Raw genomic sequence first — 24,988 nt, forward strand, 5'->3', positions numbered from 1 at the left:
TCCTATTCTGTTAAATGGCTTTATAATTATTTTGCCTAGCTCTTCCGTCTTTCTTTCTTTCTTCTTTAGACGCCAGTGTTTTATGCACCAGAATCGCTCTCCTCCGTATTCAGCCCCTCTGTATTTTCGATACATCGTGTAATCATTGAATTTCAGATAGTCTAATTCAGACCTCAGTCAAGTATCTGAGATTAATGCTATTGTTATTTTTTGTCTTATTGAGTAAAGTTCTATATCAGCAAATCAACTTAAATATTATTATGTAGAGTGTCAATTTTATATAACTATTTTCAATATTCTCTAAAAATTGACTTCGCAGATGATTTACTACTAGGTACCTAATTAGGTTTATCAGTATTTAAATGAGTACGTAGCTATAATTATGTCGGATAAAAAAAATCTAAATTAAATACGTAGATATGAAAATAATAACACTCTATTCAAATACACGAGTTCGTGGAGTGTAGTAGGTCTAATGTTAGAATTTAATCACTTATAGGTAACTTCTCGTACAAAACTAAAGTATTAAAACTAGGTAGGGTGGACGCTCCTATAGTCAGCCTGTGCCTAATGTCAGCCTCTTTCATCATTTCGTGAAATAATAAGAAAATTATGCATTGTATCACCATCTATGAGAACGTTTATGAACTAGTATCCAATGAACCAAACATGGTTTCAAAATGGCAGTTGTAACTTATTTTCTGTCCCTATATTCAGCCGTTGCTTTCAAACAAGTGAAGACCTGTGCCATTCTTCCTCGTGCTACTAATAAATTTGCAGTTGACAACCATTTCAAAGTAAGTTCAAAAACCCTCAATTTTACTTATATTGTTGAGTTAAGTGTTATTTTACGTTTTGGTGATTGTTTTTCCTTGTTTTCAAGCATTTAATTGACGGTTATTATGCTTGATTTTTGCAATTTTGTGGTGGCTGACTTTAGGAACATATTTTGTTAGAGCATCCTAAAGTCAACCATGGGGGCTGACCTTTGGCTATGTGTCAGTTCTTTCAAATCTGGAATCTAAGTATGTAGTAGTGTTCTCTATCTTTCCAATTTGATCGTACATACACAAACATAATAATTTAAAGAAAAATACCAAAGGTCAGCCGCCTCATTTTGTTTTGGGGTAGACGTGGCTGACTTTAGGAACTTAATGCTCCAAATGTCGGCCGTCAACGTGCTTATACTCTTTTAATGGCTTGATCAATGGATTCAGTGTTATATTTTTGTTCAAGGTATTCACATAACTAAGTTCGTCATGCCGAAAGAGAAGAGGATCATGCCGAATGGGTATAGAAGACCTCTTCTACAATATGACAGGAGCAAAATTGAAGATGCACTCCAAGCAATAAGGGGAGATCAAGTCAGCATTAGAGAAGCCAGCAGAAAATATGGAGTTCCGAGAGGAACTCTACAAGATCGTCTCCACGGCAGAGTTGCTGAAAATAAAAATATGGGTCGAGATACCACATTAAGCAAAGAGGAAGAAGAGTCGTTGGTGCAATGGTTATCAGAATTGTCCAAATGTGGATTTTCAAGAAAAAAAGGTGATCTGTTGAATACAGTTCAAAAAATTATGAAAGATGATAAACGGCCAAACCCGTTTACTAATGACCGGCCTGGAAGAAAATGGTACGACCTGTTTATTAAGAGACACCCAATATTGAATGAGCGTGTTCCGGAAGGAATTAGTAAGGGTAGAGCAGTTGTTACAGAAGAATACATTCGTAAATGGTTTTATGATCTTAAAAAATACTTGAATGATATAAAAGCTATCGACCTTTTGGAAGACCTAAGAAGAATTCTAAATGGCGATGAAACCAGTTTTAGTGTTTGCCCAAAAACCGGAAAAGTTATCGCCTCAAAAGGCTGGAAAAATGTTTATGAAATCCAAGCCGGGAATGAAAAAGAGACTATAACGGTATTATTAGTCTTTACAGCGGCAGGTGACACGTTACAACCGATGGTCGTCTTTCCATATGTTCGGCCGCCGCGAGACGTAATTGAAAGTATGCCCGATGGGTGGTTTCTTGGTCGTTCGGAGACTGGATGGATGAGAAGTGAAATATTCTTTGAATATGTGGCCAATGCAGTGAATGTGTGGTTGGAAAAAAACTCTGTACTAAAACCGGTACTCTTGTTGGTAGATGGGCATAAATCCCATCTTACTCTTGAACTCAACAAATTCTGTAATGACAATCAAATCATTCTGTATGCACTGCCTCCAAACACGACTCACTTAATGCAACCAGCAGATGTTAGCGTTTTCCGGCCTCTCAAAGTCGAATGGCGAAAAACTGTTAGAGAATGGCAAGGAAATCCAGAAAATTTTAATTCAGTATTATCTAAGAGCACCTTTTGTCCGTTATTGAACCAAGTCCTAAAAAATGATATGACGGGAATTATTAAGAATGGTTTTAGAAAATGTGGGCTTTTCCCGTTTAACCCTGATGCTGTCGACTACACCAAGTGTATTCAAAATACATTAGAGCGTGCCGAAAACACCAACAGGAATGAACAAATGACTCCTGGAGGTGCGGTTACTTTTAGCCGAGAACAAATAATAACGGCACAAAACATAATCAAAAGCTTAAAAAAACAATTAGAAGATGAACATATAGATGCACTTCGTGTTATCGAAATTATCGAAACTTCTTTCAATGTAGCAGACAATAGTGTTGTCACTATTGGAAACTACATTTTAAAATCCAGTGGTGTTCTGGAAGTAGATGCTGACCCTCAACCCTCAACTTCAGGCTATGTAACAGACGAATTCCAAATTACTGAAAGAACAATAAACCCCAACCAAGAAGATACCGAAAATAATTCATTTTTACCTAATCTTGACGATGCTATTGAATCACTGGACATGATAAACAATTTAAATTTCTCTCCTCTCTCAAGCCCTGCCTCAATTATTACAAAGTCTGGAAATACCCCACCTTCGTCATTGCCCGCAACACCTTTGTCATGCGCACCCAATAAAATGACAAGAGGAATATCTCCTTTCTTCAAAAATCACCTGTTTACTCCAAAATGTTTGCAATTTGGAAAAAGAAAATTGAAACCAGGAGATCAGATGCCGATGGCAATTTCATCTGATGCTTGGAAGAACTACATGAACAAAAAAGAAGGAATAAAACAGGCACTGGTAGAGAAGAGGATTGAAAGGCAGGAAGCTATAAAAAAAAGAAAAGAAGAACAGGCTACAAAAATAAAAGAACGAGTGAAAAGAAAGGAAGAACAAGTGCAACGAAAAAGAAACATCACCAAACACCAGATCGTAGAACGAAAGATTAGAGAAACTAAAAAAAAATTAAAAGTAACATCTACACAATCTAAAATTTCATGTAATGGATGTGAAGAAGATTTAATCAGTGATGTGGACGATGATGATCTCAAAAATGTTGGCTGCGACATCTGTCCAAGATGGTATCATCTCAAGTGTACCCAAAAACGGGGTATACCTTATGTGGAAGTTGCTTCTAACAAATTTACTTGCCATATCTGTCTGCTAACTATGTAGATGAAAATAAAATTACTACTGTTGTGACTGCACATACCTAAATATTTAGTTTAATTTCATGGAAAATGTACCCTGCTGGATATCTATCGACTTAGGTTGACTTTAGGAACACAAAAGGCTGGAGATAGGCACATGGTGGCTGACATTGGGTGATTTTGGCATATTATTTTTGAAAGGCCGTTAAATTAATTTAATCAAAACAAATAACATTTTAAGTACGACAAGTGGATAACCTTTTCTCTGAACTATAATAAGGTATAATTGTTAGAATCTTAATAGCTATATACTATTTTTTAAACTGTTTTAAATCAAGTAAAAACCTTAAGTGGCTGACCTTTGGGACATTCACCCTACCTAGATACTTATATTGTTTGAATCATTTTTCACAAATAAGTAGGTAGGTAGGGTGTGGAGACGTGAAACAGCTCCTCACTTATTTCTTGTACTCGTTTAATCATCTTGCAATGTAATTTGGACTCAGTTTATTTTATCGTCAATATTGGATTATAATATAAAATATAGTATCTATTGCATCTGCTTGAAACAATATATTATCATCATTAAATTTATAGGTAGGTACCTACCATCACATCAAAAGGATTTCAGAACGTAAACAATAGTGTAATATTATGTGGAACGAGAGAGTGGCTTTTAATTATTATTACTTTCGATTTTAAGTACATAGTAATATGGTGAAATAATGTATAATACTAATAATACAAATAAATCATCATTCAAATGTCACTGTACTTACGTACATATTCGAAGTTGTATTGAAATGTCGCAAAACGGAAATGGGTGCGATTACATTAAATATAAATAATTAAAATTAAACAGAATGAATGTATGCCTGTATTATTATATAGGTATTATAATTTCACAATTCCCACGCATTTGAGTTTGCTATTTAAAATTTGAATTATATTAACTATCAACTTATAAAAATATTCATGATAATTCATAAGTAACTACTTACCTATTTAAGAAAAGGTGATATCAATTCGCGAAAGCTATGAAGATACACATAAATAAAAAAAACTGTATGAGCTACGAAAATAATCGTTATTCTGAAGACACTTTCCATTTAATGAATTATTATATTAACTAATAATATTAGTTATGTTTTACTGTAGTCGAAAAATAAAAATTACCTATAAATTTACCTACCTTTTTTCCTCAGTTACCTTTATCAATATTCAATCAATTGCACCTGACAACATTCAAACAAAAACTTTGACAAGTGCCAACTTTACTGATAAAACATATTGCCGTTTCATTCGTTAAACCTGCTTTACTATGCGTTAGAACGAAATAGAATTTAACACGTATGCTATTGTGCGTATTTCTTCAATCGAAACAGTCAGGTAAATTGGAAACTCAAAAGTTTACTTCGCGTTTTGAAAATGGCCGCTTGTGTTCGTGGTGATGTCGACAGTTCGTGCATTTAACTCGAATTATAGCTGCGATAAAGTGATTAATTTTACGCTAAATCAAGTAAGTTATCGCATTTCAATTATTTTAATCTTTTCTGCCTTATCTTTTTGTATGTTTTCCGTTGAGGTTGTATGTTTTAATGGTCGCAAAATACGTGTAAATGATTATACTAATGCGGATGGCATATTATTATTGCTGATTGGCATGACGGATTCCTGTCAAATTGAGCGAGCTATTTCTTCTTTTACGACTTACCTGACTCGCTTAAAAAACATGTATATTTAAAATACAGTGTATTTCTATGTTAGCACTGTAAATTTAATGTAATACTGCAAATAATCCAGAATGTTTCACAGGAAAACTGTAAACTTTTATGGGCGATTTTAACACGGAGAAGTTTCTTTTAGTAGACTTGAACGCATTTATAATAAAGACATGTTATGTAAATGTTTTTGCTTGATCAAAATAGTAGATTTTCTCTGAAAATATTATTAAAAGTCTGTTTTAACTATCTTTGCCGTTCCACGTAAATAGAAAACTTTTGACATCTAGTATTTTCTTCTTTTTATTGGTCTTGAAGCAAAAGATCAATAATTATGTATTGTTAATAACATATTTACACATCTTAGCTTTGTGGTATTTTTAGGCGGTAATTAATTCGAGGAAAACAATTGCAAAAAAAATCATCGGTGATCATGTAGGTACCTACATTGTACGTATACAGGGCGTACTAATAACACGCCAAAACGAACCAACTTTGTAGTTATTTGCATTATTAATATGATTGCATATTAGATAATTTTTGCTAATAAATAGTCAATATTTAGATTTGTATCTGTATAAGAAAAATACACGTTTTGTGGATATTTTTAAAAGTTACAAATAGCCGTCATGATTGATCAACAAGTTAGTAGGTACGTACCCATGTAGTGTGGACGTATTAAAATGTAGGCAATAAAGCAGAGCCTCTCAAAATATTTGTAATGTCTCACCTTTTCCTACAAATAAAATCTCATGGGATTCAGAGTGTGATCATGTAGGTACGGATTATGGATTGCAATACCGAATGAATATTATATCAATACCGGTACTACGTATTTCTTATTGAATACCGATATTCGTCAAAACATAATATTACATATAGAAAAAAGAAGTACCTATCAATAAACATAACTATTAACATTTATTTAAAACACTATTTTATAGTAACCTAAAGTAGGTACCTATCTACATTTATTACGTTGACCTTTGTAATTAAGTATGTATTGATAGATCATAATGCTATTTTAGAACTTAGAAATTCAAGGTTTGTTGGATGTAGGTACTATCAATGTTGGATCAATAGTTACAGAATAATTGGAAATATTTGCTACGAATGTTTTCTTTTTAGAAATAAGTTAATGCATTGCGACAATTTTATAAGTAGGTATAGGTATTTCAGGGATTTTGTTTTAATATTATTTTACCTTTGTTGGTTTCAGTTAATATATTTGCGTTTTGGCAGCATAAAAGATATAGGTAGGTGCATATGCATGCTTACTTAATACCGAAATTATCGGTATTTTGGATTTTTGAAACCGGTAGATCGGTATCGATAAATAATTGAATACCGGTATTGCAATCCCTACGTACAGATACAAAAACACATTTCGTACTTATCATTACCTACTACATAACTATTGTCTTCGCAGTAAAGTCTTTTTAATTGTGACTAATTTACGAATTTATGATAAGATAACTTCGTTGATAAAATACCTTCTTAATTATGACATACATGACGTTATCATACATTGATTTAATTAAATACATGGATTTGTTATGAGATCATTCTCCGGGTCTCATTTATATAATTTATTTAGTAGATACCTAATATGTCCCTTATTATAGCTACAAAAAACGTTTGTTCGTAATTATACAGAAAATAGACAAACGACTAACTTACAATATCAATATGTCTGTTCTAGCATGTGTTCGCTTAAGCAAACTAATGACACATAATATTATAATTTGTACATTGTATGTGCATAAAACATACGCCTAAATAAGTGACCATCACAGAACAGATCAATAAATAGAATTCAGATCTCCAATACACTAAACTTTGAAGCAGGATTTTGAATGAGTGAGTGTCCCACGAAAATGAAACACACATTACAGACGTGCAATAGTGTGTGTTGTAACCTTCAAATATACCAATATTGAATGAGCGTCAGTGCATAAACCGAGAACAGTCGTCAGAACGAAGGATAAGCTTAGAATGACGTATTATTGATACTTATTTAAGTGTATCCCATATTCTTCCACACTCGATATCGGTTGCCTGTTACTCCACACCCGTTAGGTATTTCAGTTCCCATTAATTTTGTGTTTCCTGGTGACCATATTGCAAATATGCGTTTATATATTTGACCTATTCTACTAACGTGTCCATTGTGGTATTGATATATTATTTGGACATCCTCTATTAGTCGCTGTTCTCATGAAGAAATTACAGATTCTTCTGGCATTGCGGCCACGACGATATTACATTGGAACGGTGTTAGCGTCATTTGAAAGTAACGATATCAACACGTAAATGAGTCACTTGCACTGCCAGAAAAATCTAACACCATTGGAATTTTGAATTGTGTTGCATTGATTTTCTGTAAGTATGAGAACTGCCAGGTGTATGATCTCAGATACCTATGTGGTTGGAATATCCATAATATGAGGCTTTTTCGCTTCCAAAAATGAAATATCATACTTGCAGTCCCAAATGGTCGACGGTTTTTGCGATTCTCTCAAAATGGAAGAATATGGAGGTTACTGACTTGAAACTGAATCCTCAAATTAGGATTAGATTACATACTAGATTATAATATGTGAACGCGCGCGAGTTTTCCAGCGGCCCCCCGCAACACTACGAGACGCACTTTGAGCGCCGCCGTGTATGGAAATATTTTTGGGTGTGTATGGCGAAGTAGAGGCCGCTAACATTTTTGACATTCCACAGTTCATTTCGCATTCCGTAGGTACCTTATTTTACTTTCTACACAACATAATATTTATTAAATGCCCCGGGCCGTTGAGACCAGATTCTCGTATCTATTAGATGTTATTTTAACATTATTATTATTTCTACAAATGAAATAACTCTTGAAGTTTGTCAATAGGGCTCCACTGGCATGCGACGCCTACAGGGCTGAATTGAAAAATGCGTCATTTCATTAATCGCCCATAGTAAGTTTTTTAATCACCGTGCCCTAAAATTGACCAATTAATAAATAGACTTGCTGAGATTTTTGTACGTCACACAGTTTCCAAATTTTGCAAATAAGTCAGTTAATCAGTCATAAATAGCTACCCCCATTTTCTAGTCAACGGAGGGAGGGAAGTTAAGAGTTAAGTCATGTTTGATATAGACTCGTGTGTTTTTTTTTTTTTTGACAAAGTAAAAGCAGTATGCTATTAGTATTTTTATTCGGTATTGCAATCCCTAGACACAACGGCATTAGGGTCGTTATGGCGACAATGATTTATTTATCGAGATGGATTATTTGAAATGCTTCAGCGTACCAAGTGTGTCAGAAATAATTATTCCTTAACAAAGTTACAACTATTTTTGGCAGGGTACTTAGTAAACTTATTGTAAAACAAATTAAAATTCTAATTTTGTATTGTTTCAATGTAAAGTTTAATATTATACCAATGCTCTCTTTGCATAGCACTGTCGATATTGTCAGATATCACTTATTTATTGTAAGTACGTTGTAATTTTGTTAATTGAATTTTTCTACCCCATTTGGTCCTGTCGTTATCTGAATTTTCAGTTTTACTATTTTGTATTACAATCTTATGTTTTATGTACCTACTTGTTATTTTTTTTCGTTTCGCTCAGTTTTCCAAGGATTATTTTCAGCAAGCGGTCTAGGAAGGTCATAATAGTATCTATTATGCAAGATTCTTCTCCTACGATATACGGCCATTGTTTATTTGAATATTTTCGCGTTTCATTTTCGTTTTTTTTTTGTTGGTATTTCGTATTTTATAATACTATATAGATTCATTACGTAATCCAATCCGCTATTTTGTTGCGATTGCACATTTTTAAAATGTGCATCTAACTTATAATAAGATAAGTACCTATTGATACGTGTATAATAGGTATCACATATTATTATTATTATTATAAATTTAGCAACAATAAAATATACCATTGGTTAACCGCAAATAACTAATGATAGGTAGGTAATGTACAGAACAGATAAGTAAAAAATATATGGTTGATGCGGGCAGAAAAATAAGCCTACGTAGAAAGTTTCAATCGAAAAAAACATCCGTTTGAAGAGTACAATAACACCAGTTAATAGGCAATTATTTAAGCCATCATACTCGATATTATTTCTGCATGAAAGGTATTTTGAAATGTTCAATGATGTATTCACAATGACGGTTTGACACCTGCCGTTATTGTAAATAAAAAGTGATTTTTGCATATCCAATTTAATGCGTGGACGCTGCTGGTACGATAGATCGGCACCAGACACAATATAAAATAGTTTCTGGACTTTTTACACGCAATACGGATGATATCATAATTTTTAAATTAAATTGATGCAGAATGTTGGCATTAGAGATTGGAATCCCGGAAAGAATATTAAAATCACGGGATTCATATTTTTTAATCCTGGGATTACACAAAAATCAGTGAAATTTTACCCATTTTTAACCGTCTGATACCTAACGAATTATAGTGTATTTTAACAAAAACCGTCCAGGAATTTTCACATTTCGCAGTAAATTCTTGATTAATTAATAATTTAGTAGGTACTACTTAGGTATACGGTATACCTACCCAAATTTGTTTGCCAATCGAATTTCTTGCTTCCTGAATAGGATATAACCTACGTACCGGTACAGTTTACCTCACGAACAACAATAATTGCACGATTCACGAACGTATTAAAAACTATTATGTACTTACTCATTGTGTGGAAAAAATACCCAAATATTACAAAATAAATAAGAACAATTTTGCATTGAAAAACTTTGTTCCACCATAACTAACGTGTAATAATACGAACTGAAGTGTATTTTAATAAAAATCCTGAAATTATATTCTGTCAATTTTTGGTGAACCAAGACTCAAGTATTTTCTTGTATTATTTTTGTGTATTTTTAAAACAATAGCCATAGTTTCTGGGTATTGAATGATTTTTTTTAAATGTTAGCAGGCTCGTGTTGATTTGTAACAGTAGCCGACAATGATAATTTTTTAAATTAATTATTCATGCGATGACGCCTGCTGTATCTCTAAAAGGAAATGGCTTCCGACTGATAAACAAACTTAGCACCGGGTGTTACGAATTTATCGACAATAATTACATGTCATAATGTATAGTCGATACTGAACCAACGTAAGAAAGTACGCTCGTCGTAATAATATGGCGAAATATAAAAGCAGACAGGAGATTAAATTTTATACAAACTGTCTAAAAACAAAGAAGCCATATTATGTCTGTCATATTGTTTTCGTAATAAAAACACATAATAATAATAATAGGATGTATGTACTTAGGTACTTACAAACTAAAAAGTAGGTACCCACTAGCTTTGTCAGAAAGTTCCAAAAACTTATACTATACAATATATATATACCTATTTCACAAAAAATCCATTCCAAAACTCTTTTGCCAGATTCTTAAATGCAGCTCATTTTTGGTTAAATGGTTTCGTAAATAAACACAATAATTGCCACATTTCGAGTAATGAAAACTCACATGCTATAATTCTTGAAACACCTTTTCATCCACAATAATTAACAGTTTGGTTTGGTTAATGGTCTGGAAGTGTAGTTAAACAATGCCGTTACCATTAATGGAGAACGCTACAGAAACATGACTACCTACTGATTTTGTCTGGTATGAATTAGATCATTTTGATCTGGATTGGCTCTAACAAGATGGTGCAACATGCCATACAGCTCGTGACACAATCAACTTATTGAGAGTTAATTTAAAAATATATATTATAATATTATCTCTTATTTGATAACCCTATATAATATAATATACACAATGCAATGTCGGTTGGCTTAATTTTATCATAGAAATCACTCGCCATTGTTACTAACTGAATTAGTGCCTAGGTGCCTAGTTACATAAATCCTTAAAAAATGGAAAAAAATCGGTAATGCTTTGTAGAAGTTAGTTCATTTGGAAAGCTTGGAAGCCAGTTAAAAATCGGCTCTGGGACTGTTACAATAAGTCTGCTCTAAACTGACAAACAGTGCTCTCTTGGCTGTGTTAACTTTTAGAGCGAGATAGACAGTTTTGACGGTTAACTTATTGTAACAATTTACCGCATCAATACATAAATATGATAAAGTGATAATATTTATCACTTTAGCCGTCGATAGCCGCCATGTGTATAGAATAGACTCGCAGATGTCTTGAATGATGTTGATTATCAATTTTTGTCAGACAGACATTATATTAATTAAAATAAAACACAATACGAAGTAGATACTAACTGCGTTTACTTTAACTAATACAATCATAGAGCTATGAAATTTTTTAAATAAGAATTTTTAAATACACTGTAGGTTTAATTGCTATGACACATTGATTATTCACAATTACATTTTATATTCGTTATTACCTAACTACCTATTTATTAGACATTTCAAGATTTTGAGGATATCCGCCCTTGAAAAATTCGTTTTATTTCGTCGGTTCCTGGTTTCTATAAACAATAATAATTTAAAATCACACATAGGTATTTATATCATTAATATTTACGAACAGTTTACTACTATTTTTTTAAAATACATATCACGTTTTTGTAGCTAATTAGGTATTACGTCAACTAATATTATTCTTTCGCCATTTTTTCCTTGATTGTATATATTTATAATATTTATTAAGTAATTGCAAATAATGAAGTGACGTGATTGTTAATAGGAATTTTATCAAAATTGTTATAATTAGATTTACAATATGATTTGAACCCAATTATCATACTGTGATAAGATATTGTCTGATATAATGAAAATAAAATGATTAGTTTTTATAAAGGTGTGGGCGCAAGACTTTTAATTATTAAACAATTAAATTTGACAAAATGTTTTGTATTTACGGCAACAAATTATTTAAGGAATGTAGGTTTGTCATCCGCGTCAATTATCATTTAAAAAAAAAACACTCATCCAAAATAAATACAAGGTTTCTAAAAGAAGGACATTTTTTATCATTGAAGCAATATGTATATTAAATTAATTAGATTAAGATTTTAATTAACTTGTAGAAAATGTTATTTACTGTTGTCATAGTACGGTGGTTGTTTCTTTCATCATTGCATCAGTGTCCACTTGTCCAACTGGGTTTCGTTACTGTATGATGCAATACAATACGCTGAGAAACAGCCCTCATCTACGACGGTGATAATATAATATATTAAGCTGAAGTAAAGTTTATAAAATATTAGTTTATCAAAGACATTGAAGAGAAGCTCCTTTTTTCGAGTTAAATACCATTCCTGTCTGCTGATAATCGAGGGTGGTGATCGACAAACTTTTGAGAAAAACTCTTTGATTTTAACTTGTGATATTAATTATTATTATTATGAAGAAAAGAAGAGTTTTTTTTTAGCTCCATTATCCTTTTCTTCATAGTTTGTTTGCATGTATATTTTAGATTTGGTCTTTTGGCATGTCCGTGAAACGGATTGAGATGAAAAATAAATCAATTTTTAATCTTGATAAAAGTAATTCTTTACATTTTTCGACGTAGGTACTTCAACATGCACTTATATTGACGGGTAAATTTGTGATTTTTTTACAAATTCTTGTAAAATCCTATACTGTACATAGACGAGGCTGTGATCAAGATTTATCGTCTCCAGAATCTCAATAAATAACTATTTTTCCCACCCACCTTTTTGTGCCATCCCCTAACGGAGTTCGGCCACCACCAGGGCGATATTTATTAATATTCTTCGTCTTCTACCCGGAACAGTTCAGTAGAGTTGCACTCGTACCAATCACAGAGATTCTTAAAGCTATCAAATGCGACATCGTCGGCAGGAATGCATACAAAACTGAAATTCAAATGAATTCGCGACTGTCTTGCCATCCGTACTAAAATAATATTATTTTTAATACATACTTTTAAGTTTTGCTCGATTAGGTACCTACGTACTACGCAAATATAAATAAATAATTACAAGATAAAGAGAACTTTTTATATACGTTTTTAAATTTTCTGTTCAATTATTATGCTCAATATGCTCAAATTTGTACTTGATATGAAGTAAATAAAAAACAATCAAACAAACAAATATAGAATACTGAAATGTAATTTTGATTTTCATAGTAACGCACGTATATATTAATAATTTAGTTGCTAAAACCACCCACTTAGCAACCAATAATAGTAGATTGGATTACGGATATCTTCCGAAATTACTTGTCTTACAAAATATAATTAACTGAAAATGAATTCAAAGTATTAAAAGAATGCATTGGCATCGTGTTCTGATATATTATAAAAGTTTCAAATGTCTAACTAGTTGGGAAGTTAGTTAAAAATCGATTGCAAGATTTGTACTGGATAAACAACCACCGGACAAATAAGAATACGAGCTAATAAAAACGTTGTAAAATATATAGAACGTTAAGAATACTATAATTTCTTAAATTGGCCGTTGAATATTAATTATTTGGCGGGAATATTTTTAAAATGAGAGGTCTTGACTTCCGGACAGGAAAGAATCGAAAAGTCAAGAAATCACAAGCTCTAAAAAATACAAATCGACATTGACATTAAAGTTTACCTAGGTACCACTGATCCAGAGGCCAGGGCTCTAATATTATAATATTTTTTATAGCCTAAGTGATGTCCCGTCGGAGTAGGCAGATTGGGCGTCGCTTGGGGTGGCAGTTACCCGAAGGACGACAAATCTAAGAGGATCATTAGGTATAATTATAAGATAAGATAATATTATAAGAAATAGCTACCTAAACTTAGTAATAACGTAAAGATCTTTCCATTAGTAAGTAATTACTATAAGATTTAACAGGGTTGTATTTTTTTATCGGGTTCGCGATGTCTAGCTTACTTCCGTTGACCTTGGACGTCACGTCCTTGGTGATGACACTTGCAGATTTTCGAATTATATTTGAATTATAGGTAGGTACATACTTACCTAATTTAAAATTGAACTACATATTTTTGCCAGTCACTCGCGAGTTTTGCAAGTGATTTTAATTGTATCTGAAACAGTGGACTCAGAATATTGTCTATTGAAACAGAGATGGCATTTAAATTAGATTTAGTAGTTTATTATATCCCTTTACTGCATAGTGTCGCAAATTTGCGACATTTCAAACTATTTCGATATAGCCAATGCCATCTGTGTAAATTATCAAATACTATCCTTTTTCGATGCCTAGAAAACTGTTTTACCATAAACATCCTACTTTACCGATTTTGTTTGGACATTTCAAGAAATAAAGCATTTCTGCATTATAGTCCCTGCATTTCTGGTTTGACAGTTGACGAATTAGTATGTACGCAAAAATCCGTATTTGTAAATAAATAAAAAAAAATATACAGAAGATTGAAATTGGTTGAATAAAAATATCTACACATCAAATAAGGTGTGTACATTAGTTTTTTATAATTGTTTTCATTTGGTTTTGTATTTTGTCATACTAAAATGTAAGATTTCCAAATGTCGTAAATCTGCGACACCACGCAGTAACATACAAAATTTAATGAAATTTTCGAAAAATATTTTATTCATTATTTTTCCTTCATTCACAAGGCATTTTAACACCAATAAAAAATAAAATTTTTCAAAAAAAAAAAAATCATGCAGTAAAGGGATATTGTTAGTAATGTATCCATACAACACATTTCTTAGATATTGCAGTCATGAAAGGCTGATAAAAAAAAATGTATAAAATAATGGGGCGGAATTTTGGCGCTGCCTAGGGGCGGAATTTTGTATAGGGACGTCACTGCTATGAAAAACTTCTGTATGGTATTAAAAATATATCTGCCCAATGATATTATCTATTTAAATAGATACTTACCTACCTAAACAAGTACGATTTTAAATAAGTTGTTTCAAAAGATTAATGAATGACTAATGATGATTTTCTTTACGAAACAATCGTTTAATGCAAATTATTGTCTGTTCCCACGTGAATTACAACCGTAATTATTTTGAAGATTGATTTGGAGGAAATGTGTATTTATTATCAACGAGTTGGCGTCTAAGAGTTGCGAAAATGCATACTAAAATAAGTAGATAATATGAGTACGGTGAATGCACAAACAATTACCTCAACTATGTATAGGTAATAATACATTATACATAGGCATTCTATTATTTTAGTCATCAGAAAAATGACATTGGCTAATAATATATGAAGACCTTATCTTACTACCTACAGTGTTCACCTATTTGCGTAGTATTCAAAGTGAATAAGTATAGAAAATATTAAATTTAAATAGGATTTCTAACAAAAGGAGATTTTATTTTTGTACGGTTACAATCGTGTGTGCACGGGTTCATAAGTTTTTATTCAAATATGAGAAACATAATATTATTTTGATTCTTCTTCTTGCACTAATATTGTAGACCGTTTTTGCGCAATTGAGTCCTAGCTATAGGCAGTGACGACCCGTGATTCCCGTCATTCGTTGATTGGGAGCGGCAAATGAAGGAACGAATACCATCATTATAACTTTTTGAATGGCGGTTTTCCACGAAGCGGACGATGCGATCGTTTCGTTGGAAAATACTAACATCTTAACCGGCTCTCCCATCTAAACTCGCCTTAAATCAAACCTTCTATGAACGTCTCTCCGGTGTTGCATATGAAGACAGCGCACATCTACCTATCGACAGTCGCGCGTAACATCTTGAAACGTATATACATTTGGATGTGGCGACCGGCGAGCCGGTATAGGAATAACCAATTCGTAGGTGTGTGTATGCGGTCTGGCGTCTTCGTAGCCCGAAACGCATGCGATTTGTTGATAGCCAAACAAGATGTTTTTTTCAAACTAAAAAGTCGCATTCGACGAATTGCTGAGCTCCATTTGGCAACGTGTGTTTTGTGAATAACGATGACGTCATATCGACGTATCCGACACATTGCAGACGAGACGAGTTTTGATGTGCGAGCCAAGTTAGTTTTAAAAAATCACAAGGAGGATCCAAACTTGTCAACGTCTCGGACGTATCTAAACCGCCGCTGTTTGAGACTAGATTTCGTATAAATGATCTCTCAGTAGATGATTTGAGTGTGGCGCGGTACTTTGCCTAGGGACGTCACCATGGCCCCCACATCCTGAAGCGGGCACTCAGGCTAGGATCTTTGGAGGACCCCCTACCTATTTTCAAGGTGAAAGGTACCTAGTGTGGCGCACTACATTAATGTTTTTCAAATTGTGTTTCAGGGCAAATTAAGGGTAGGTACCTATTTAGTGTATTATTACCGATTTTGTCTATTTGTAATACATCTACTTTAATCATCGAGCTGTCGATTATCGACACACAATAATCAAAAATTACATCGCACAATCATATAATTTTAAATGTTAATGGTCATGAAATATAATATAATATACTTTTTTTTACTATTAAAACAAATTTGTGATGTGTGTTTATCTCACTTATCTGGTCAAACCGCCACGCCCCCCCCCCAGACCCCGGGCCCCCAGGCTGGAGCCCTGTAAGTCCCAATATTTGAGGAGATCAACCGGAAAAACAATGTGAGGAATTACTTGAATCCTAGATTACGATCCTACGCCATTGTGGGTTTAAGAACTCGCCTGTTAATCAACATATACTTGTTCGAATCCCACTCCGTCTTAGAATTTTTGCAATAGGTTATAATAATAATGTTTCTGAGATATTTCCACTTTAAAGAAGTTCGGTATAGTTTGACATTTTATTATAATTATGCATGTAGTTTTATGGACGAATAATCAACGTATCACTTTGTGAACGGCACTGCTCCGAAAATCGATCCTAAAAGTGGGTAGACTCTTAAATGCAATATTGCCAAATAATTATAATAAATTATTATTCAGAACTTTAACAACAGAGTATTATAATGAGGATGCCTAGATAGATATTTCAAAACACCTGTTCTTTCAGATTGCATAAATAATACACACTTACTATTGAATGCAGAATTTAACTATGTTGTATATAGGTATTTGGTAGGAGGTATGTGAGACCTCAGGTAGAAGCAGTGGTGGGGTTAGGAAGTGGAGACCGACGAACCGACTGATTTTGAGACCCCACGATAAAAAATAAAATAAAAACCATAAATCACATCCTTTAACGCAGCGATTTCCAAACTGGGAGGCGCGGAGTGTTGCAAAGGGAGGCGCGAAAAGTTAAACACAATTAATGTGGCCACAGGTTTGCAGTTTGCAAAAAAAATAGTTTATAAAACGGCCGCTAGTTAACCTAATAAAAAAACAGTCCTATAAAAGGTTGTTTGCAACCTGTCTGAAAATATGGAGACTAATAGGCTATCCATGGACTGAAACCGTATGCGGTTTCGAACCGTGTGCCATACTAAGCATATCTTTTCTGTTCATGGAAATATATTTTCATAAAGTATATTATAAGCATCTGATCGTATCCGTTTATACCATACACTTACAAATTTAGTGAAAATGTATTTTCATGAACAAAAATCATAAGTTTAGTATGGCACACGGATCTAAACCGCATACGGTTCCATTCCATGGATGGGCCTTAATTTTATAATACCTCACTTCTATACTATTGTGAAGCGCGCTAGCTATCTCGTTAAAATGAAATAAAAGGGTCAAATCATAATGTTGAAATTTGAGACAAATTTGTTTAGGAACGATAATTTTGTTGTTAAACTTGTCTATTAAAAATTTAAAAAAAAAAGAGTGAATAAATCAATGCATGGACCACTAATGCATTCACTAATTTAAAAAGACAAAGTGAAAGCATTCATAAAAAATTGGAGCTTTGGAAATCAAAATTACAAAAAAAATAAGTTTGCCATGTTTCCACTTTTAAATTTCTGTGCGAGATATATTGAAGCAAACAAAAATCTATTTACTTACTGAGTTCTTGGTTAGTTTGCTAATGCACTTTTCACATTATTTTATTAACAGTAAAAAAATCGCGCTGCTTTGTTTCACGACTATTAAATATTTTAAATATGTATGTGGTTGTGCGTTGCAATTTGATGTGATCCTTTTTCATTTTTGTATTAGTACATTGTTGACCATTTAAAAAGGTGTCCGTATTATTTAATGAAATAAAGGGGGGGAGGCGCCAAGATTAGATTTTTTTTGAAAGGGAGGCGTAGTGACACAAAGTTTGGAAACCACTGCTTTAACGTACTATGTATAATTATTATTGATGACTGACACAGTGTTTTTTTTCGTGTACAAGTTCGTTTTATTTTGTTTTCTTTAGGTGATTTTATTAATACTCAGTGACGTCCCGTGGGGGTAGGCAGATTGAGCGTCGCTTGGGGGCGGCAATTACTCGAAGGGCGGCAGATCGAGGAAAATCATTTGGAATATATAGAAATAGCTACCTAAACGAACATATCTTTCCATTAAAAAAATCAGCTCACTGGTTTTGTCGGGTTCGCGATATCTAGTTTACTTCCGTTGCCCATCGACATCCTTGGTAACCAAAAACGACACGTGCAGATTTTCGAATAATTAGTCTGATATTTTGTTAGTATCTATACTGTATCTGTATATAATGTATCTATACAACACATTTCATAGATATTGGATTCATGAAAGGATGATAAAAAATAATGTATAAACAAATGAGGCGGCATTTTGACGCTGCCTAGGGGCGGCATTTTATCTAGGGACGTCACTGTTAATACTTACTGAATTTTGTGAGAAATACGCAACTAACGTTTTGGTATGGGTAATTTAATAATTTTATCACTGTTTTAAACTGTTTCGAAACCCCCTTTTTAATCTTATGACGATGACGAATCGATCTCGTTATCTGCATCAAAGAAAATTGTACTTACAAGAAAGCATTTTCAATGTTGTGTAGAACTGAACATACTAATCAATTGTTATTATAATTTAAATATTTTTACGACATTTTATTATTGTCGGCTCTCTTGGTGGGTCCAGAGACTTTCTTCAACCCAAACAATTCAGAGCTTTCCAATTATTTTGGTCAGATATCTTCAAATCTCGTGTGGCGTTATTTCAGTTTCCGTTCATGTGTTCTGTCACTATCAGGGGATGCATGTGTATATACCCCGTTTTCCAGGTAGCTACTACGACATTCAACACAAGGCCGATCTAACTGCAATCTTTGCTTGTTATGCCAGGATCGGATGAGCCCCCATCTACTCATCAAGGAAACACAAAATTGCCCTCATTATATGTCGGCCTCAGAATACCGTTTAAGATAAATTTTATTATTATTGATGGGTATATTTAATATTTTTTTGACTGTAATGATTATTTGTGAATCTAAAAGGGTTGTCTTCTCTTTAACCTCAATATAAATAATATCTATGGCTTAGGACCTAATTTATATTATATAGGTACATAGAAAAAAAACACTATCTAGTGGATTCTGACTCACGCCTAGGTTATACCTACATTGTATTTATGATTGATAAGATAAAGAGAGTTTCATTATACCTAGCTGCAGATAATAAAATACCTAATACATGATGTATCGTTTTTTGAAAAAGCATTTAGCAAAAATGATTAGTATGTATCTATGCAGATATTTAGAATATAGATGATTAATAAATTAGAATGCCAAAAAATATCTATATAAAAATAATGAAACACCTATTACATAATATTTACACAGAATAACAAAATACAGTATGGTAGTGACGTCTCGTGGTGGGGGGTAGGTGGGGCAATGCGCTGCTTACGGGTGGCAAACGAAAGAACAAATACAATCATTACTTACAAGCTTTAAAAGCAGTGGTGGTTTTCCATGAAGCTGACGGTGCGGTTGCTTCATTAGAAAATACCGACATCTTAATTTTTTGAAGTTATACTTCTTTTGGGGCGATTGGTGGAGAGTGAAATTGAGAGTGAAATTGAGAGCTGCGCGCGCACACCGTTACGAAAGTGCGCGACAGTATGAAGTTAGCTGCGAATCAGTCAGCTGTATACAAACGCAAGTTTGATAGTAGAGTTGTTCCGTAATTTATTATTTTCGGCCATTTGCAATTCCTTACTTAAACAAACGATTAAACATCAGAGTGACAGTTGTTACTTTAAAAATAAAAACAACGAGATATAATTATATAATTTAGTAATATAAGTTAAAGTGTATAGAAATAAATCAACGGTGCTCCAATAAGTGGCCCTTTTTCTCGAGTGTGTAATTTAACAAGATAATTAAGACTTAGTCGAAGAATCTAGGTTAACACAAGTTTTGTTTTTGTTTTCTTACGCCAAAGAAGTATAACTTCTAACACGCGTACATAAGTACACACACTGAATTTTTTTTAATTATAAGGGGGTCAAATCAAGATTCCTCTCAAATAAAACTAAAATAAATCTATTCAAAATCCTCATCGGAATCATATTATTATTTATGAGTCGGAATTGAGATTGGTCTTCGGAACCGTATATCAGAAAGGTATGACTGTGAACTATATGTGCTATACAATGATCCCCTGTCGTTTTGTGTCACACGTGAAAGTGAGGTGTCTCAGTTGTGTAGGGCATGTTTTTAGGAAAGAAGATACCCAACCACCTAAGAGGCTCTGTTTTAATAGACCAGCAAAGAAAATGATAATCGGAAGACATAAATTGCAGTGTTTTGGACTGTATATAATAATACACAGTAACCAAGACCCACATTGGGATGTGGTGCCCATACTAATGGGATAGGTGCATTGTGATTGCACAATAAAAGTATTCCTGGAGTACGTATTCTAATAACTTTCGTTTCAGATTCAGTTTTATTTATGCACCAGGTAGTTCTTATAATTTTTGTGTCTACACACCTACCTTTTTTGTTGGATTGAATAATATTAAAATTAAATTAACCATTTCTTTTATTGAACAAATAATTCACAAGATTTGAGAATGTAACATTTATGTTTTATCGATGGCTCAGTTCCATAGTGCTACAACTAGGAATTAGTTGTTTTATCGAGTTGTAATTTTGTGGAACTGAAGTGGAGCGATATACGAATATAGGTATCACTAATGGCTAACATAACTCAATACTTGAAAATTTTGACTTATATAATATGTACTATAGAACTGAGCCATCGTCGTGTAAGTATGTTTAATATTAAAATGTGTCAAATCTAGGGGACAGTATCTAATCTTTGTTTTCTTTAATTCCAGATTGTCCGGTGAGAATCGGTAAGGTGTTGGACAAAGGCAGAGTACCACATCGGTACTGCATCCAACAAAATGGCCTTGAAAAGTGGTAACAGTGGGGGTTCATATGGACGAGACTCCATGCAACCGCCACCCTCGCCCATGCAGAATAGCAACAACTCAAGACATCATAAGTAAGTACTTATAATATGGCTAGCTTATAGTATTATAATGTTTCATATAATTTATAAATGCCTAGTGCAGCGTTTCCCAATAAATTTTATTTGTGGAACCCGTTTCTATTGTATACGACATAACAGAAAATAATAAAAAAAAATGCATTAAAACCATTTTAACAGAACCACAAAAATATTTTAGTGAAGTACCTACATAAAAAATTCGTCACAAATGACTTTTTTCTCTCACCGCGAATTTTCTTTTGATTTTTAGGACTCTTCAAGAAAACCCTTAGTGTTGAAAATAATCTTATTCTGCTTCACAGCAATACAGACCAAAATTGAAACTTTAAAATTAAAAATGTTTCTTGGAGGGATAAATAACGTTTCATTTAATTTTGTGAATATGTCAGCAAGATAAGCAATTTTTATGTCGACAAAACATTTGTTAATTGATTAGGAAATCGAAATTTATAATCCAGAAAATATGTCAACAACCCTTTCCGCAGTGTTCTAATGAGGACTTTACCCCGTGGTACTCACTGGACTTCTCTTCTCATATCTTCACATACCTACATATAAATTTTAAACTGTCATGAGTGTAATATAAATCATTAAATGATTTATAATATGAACCGTTTCGTCTAACATAAAATCATATCTTACAAAATCTAGCAACCCTCACAGAGCCCTTAATTTTACATCACGGATCTCTACTTGAGAAATGCTGGTTTAGACACATCAGAAATAGGTTAGCTATAGAACACAATTTTGTGTATTGTCTTAGATTATAGAAAAATATAGATAGAGCGACTCGTAAAGTAGCTCAATGAAATTAACGCATAAGTAAACACAAAAATACCACAATTTATGAAGATTTTAAAAATAGATCCATCATGATAAAAATCGGTTTATTCTGAATTTTAAATATCGAAACATTAGGTAATGATTATATAAGAAAAAAAGAATTACAAATCTATGGATACATGCTTTCCCCTCCATCACCCGCCACGTCTCAACACCCTTTCAGGCATATACCATGGCGTAACGAACGAGAAGCGTCCTTCAAAATTGTGCTGGGAGCATTCCCTTTCAACCGATGAATGGGAACACTACCAGAGGATGTGATTGGCACCCTGCTATTTGCCACATAAGCATGTATCGAATTTTATTAAGCCAAGCTGACAGAGCTCGTTGACGAAGCCTCCGTGACCGGTTAAGAACTAGGAAGTCCAATGGTCTGGAGTCTTTTGGTTATCTCCATGCGCCACATACTATTCGGAAAGAACAAAGACGTTTACACAAATCTAGTAAATCTAAAAAAATAACCTAGTCAAATCAGATACATAAAACAAAATCAATAATTCACATTTACGTAAATTTACAATAATATAATAGGTACATCGTAACAAACTCTGACGTTTCGAAATATAGTGTGGTACTTACTTACGGTGATACAAATCCGATAAATAAGTGATAAATGATATTTAAAAACTACCGCTATATTTTATACACCAGCAGCCGTAGCTGATTTATTCATACAACAGATAAGCTTGAATACGAAATATTAAAATATGTGTATAATATCGTAAAATGTGCAATATTATTTTAAAACATGAAATCAAAAATCACAAATCTGGCAACATTTTTACCCACACTTGCAGAATTCTGGCGTGTACGCAACGAAATGTTACCTAAGCAAGGAAATGTTTTCAGATTACAGATTAATATAGATTAATCACTGTTTATGAAGTACTTATAAGTGGAAAGTAATCCCATGTTCCCTTTTTTGGTTCCTAGATGTGTTTTGACATCGTTTTATAGAACAAGACGGCATATTTTCCGATTTTTGTGTAGATGTTGTCGGCACAATGTCAGTTTATCGACTGACTGCCGTTTTTGTGGCGTGTTGGCTATGCACTTGCTAAAACATGACTCACTAAAAGCGGCTATTGCGGAGGGCTTGTGTATTGTGTATTTATATATAAGTATTCTTTTTAACACTACATCAGGCGATCGGACCCAATGGCAGTAGTGTAAGTAGTAAAAGTAAAACAATTACATAAACACTGTCATATTATTATTTAATGGGGGTAAGGAATAGGTATGGATGGGAATATAGGGAATAGGAGGGAATGTGGGATATAGGATAGGGATAAGCATGAGACTCGGGGAAATAGGATGAAACAGGGTCGTGGGTGGTTTGACTTATTACCTCTATTAAATAATAATATGACATTGGCGCCCCACGTTGGGCGCCAATATCATGTAATGGCTTTAATGGGGGTTTAGGGATGATGGGATTGGGATAGGATGGGGATATGGAACGGGATATAGGATAGGGATTAGCATGAGACTCGGGGAAATAGGAGGCAGGGTCGTGGATGGTTTGACAATTACCTCTAAGACCTCAGTTACCCGTCCGGTTACTATACTCATTCGTGTAAGTTCCTAGATTAATAAAAGGCATAATGAATATAGAATAAATATAAATATCTCGGATTTGAGCGCCACTCTATGATGATGCATAGAGACAATAGTGAAGGATAATTAAATGAAAAGCAAGTAGAGAAATTTCAACAATTGTATATTAATAAATAAGATAGCTTGCGGGCTACAGTGTATAAAAATGTATAATTACTCAAGTGGATCACGAGCACCTAAAGCGATACAATATTTAAATAAATTAGAACAAAAACCCAAAAGCTAATTCGAAACAAAGACTAGTTCGGTGGACCGTAACATAAATGAACAATAAATACCAATTATACAAAAGGCTCTCCAGCCTTTTCGCTGCCCTCGATTCCTTCCAGGACGGAATCGAGGAGTGCGTCTTCAACCGTGTGGGGACCGTGGAGTACCTCCGATCTCCTGGCGTGGGGGGGACGTCCTTCAGATGGCCATCGTCCTCGTCTCCAAAACGTCAGGAAATCGAAAGCCCTGTGCCCAGGGTCCGAGGCTCGGAACTGGCCAAGATGTCTGCTTCCTTCGAAAGGTCAAGCCTGAGAGACTGACTCCTGCTTCGCCTTTGTGTAAAAAGCCCGCTATCTCCTATAGCGCCGGAAATAGTGTCACGAACTCCGTACAAACTATCCCGTGCGCAGGCGCGATTCGGTCGTACTTTTGCGTAGTGTTGCCCTCGTAAAAACTTCTTTGGCTTAGTGTGTTATGTTATAAAATAACATGACAACACCCAGGCTATGAAAAAATCACATAAATGTATTGTAACCATACCGGGAATTGAACCCTGAGCCCCCCCCCCCGTATGAGAACCACAGCCATAAGAATATGTCAAAATTACTTGCTATAGTGAAGTATAAATTACATGAGGGATTCATATGAACTTTTTGTATTATGAAACTTAGTGGTGATTCCAAAACGTTTTTAGTATGAATTTGGTACCCATGGAAATATTGATATTCTGTACTTTGGCATACTGAAAAATGTCTTAAAAGTTTTCTTATACCTATAATATGTAAATATGACAATATTGATGACATAATAATATGTA

The 24,988-nt window shown here is 33.6% G+C and overlaps 1 protein-coding gene and 1 long non-coding RNA gene across 3 annotated transcripts in view; both read left to right on the forward strand.

Annotated features, from left to right (window-relative positions):
• Positions 1-538: 538 nt before the first annotated feature.
• Positions 539-3,569, forward strand: LOC147067412 (uncharacterized). Its single transcript, XR_015071482.1, has 2 exons — positions 539-797; positions 1,237-3,569. It is a non-coding gene; the product is annotated as an uncharacterized LOC147067412 (long non-coding RNA).
• A 1,350-nt stretch (positions 3,570-4,919) lies between these two features.
• Positions 4,920-24,988, forward strand: part of LOC147067413 (epidermal growth factor receptor kinase substrate 8-like protein 2) — a 48,183-nt gene continuing 28,114 nt past the window's right edge. For both annotated transcript variants that reach the window (XM_085953933.1, XM_085953934.1), the window contains exons 1-2: positions 4,920-5,021; positions 21,326-21,495. In XM_085953933.1, the coding sequence (XP_085810059.1) occupies positions 21,395-21,495 (101 nt within the window). In that variant the 5' untranslated portion in view covers positions 4,920-5,021; positions 21,326-21,394. The remainder of the gene's footprint in view (positions 5,022-21,325; positions 21,496-24,988) is intronic.

This window comes from Rhyacophila brunnea, unplaced genomic scaffold (genome assembly GCF_057557595.1).
Source record: "Rhyacophila brunnea isolate RB1 unplaced genomic scaffold, BYU_Rbru_1.0 scaffold_4, whole genome shotgun sequence".
NCBI classification, from domain to species: domain Eukaryota; kingdom Metazoa; phylum Arthropoda; class Insecta; order Trichoptera; family Rhyacophilidae; genus Rhyacophila; species Rhyacophila brunnea.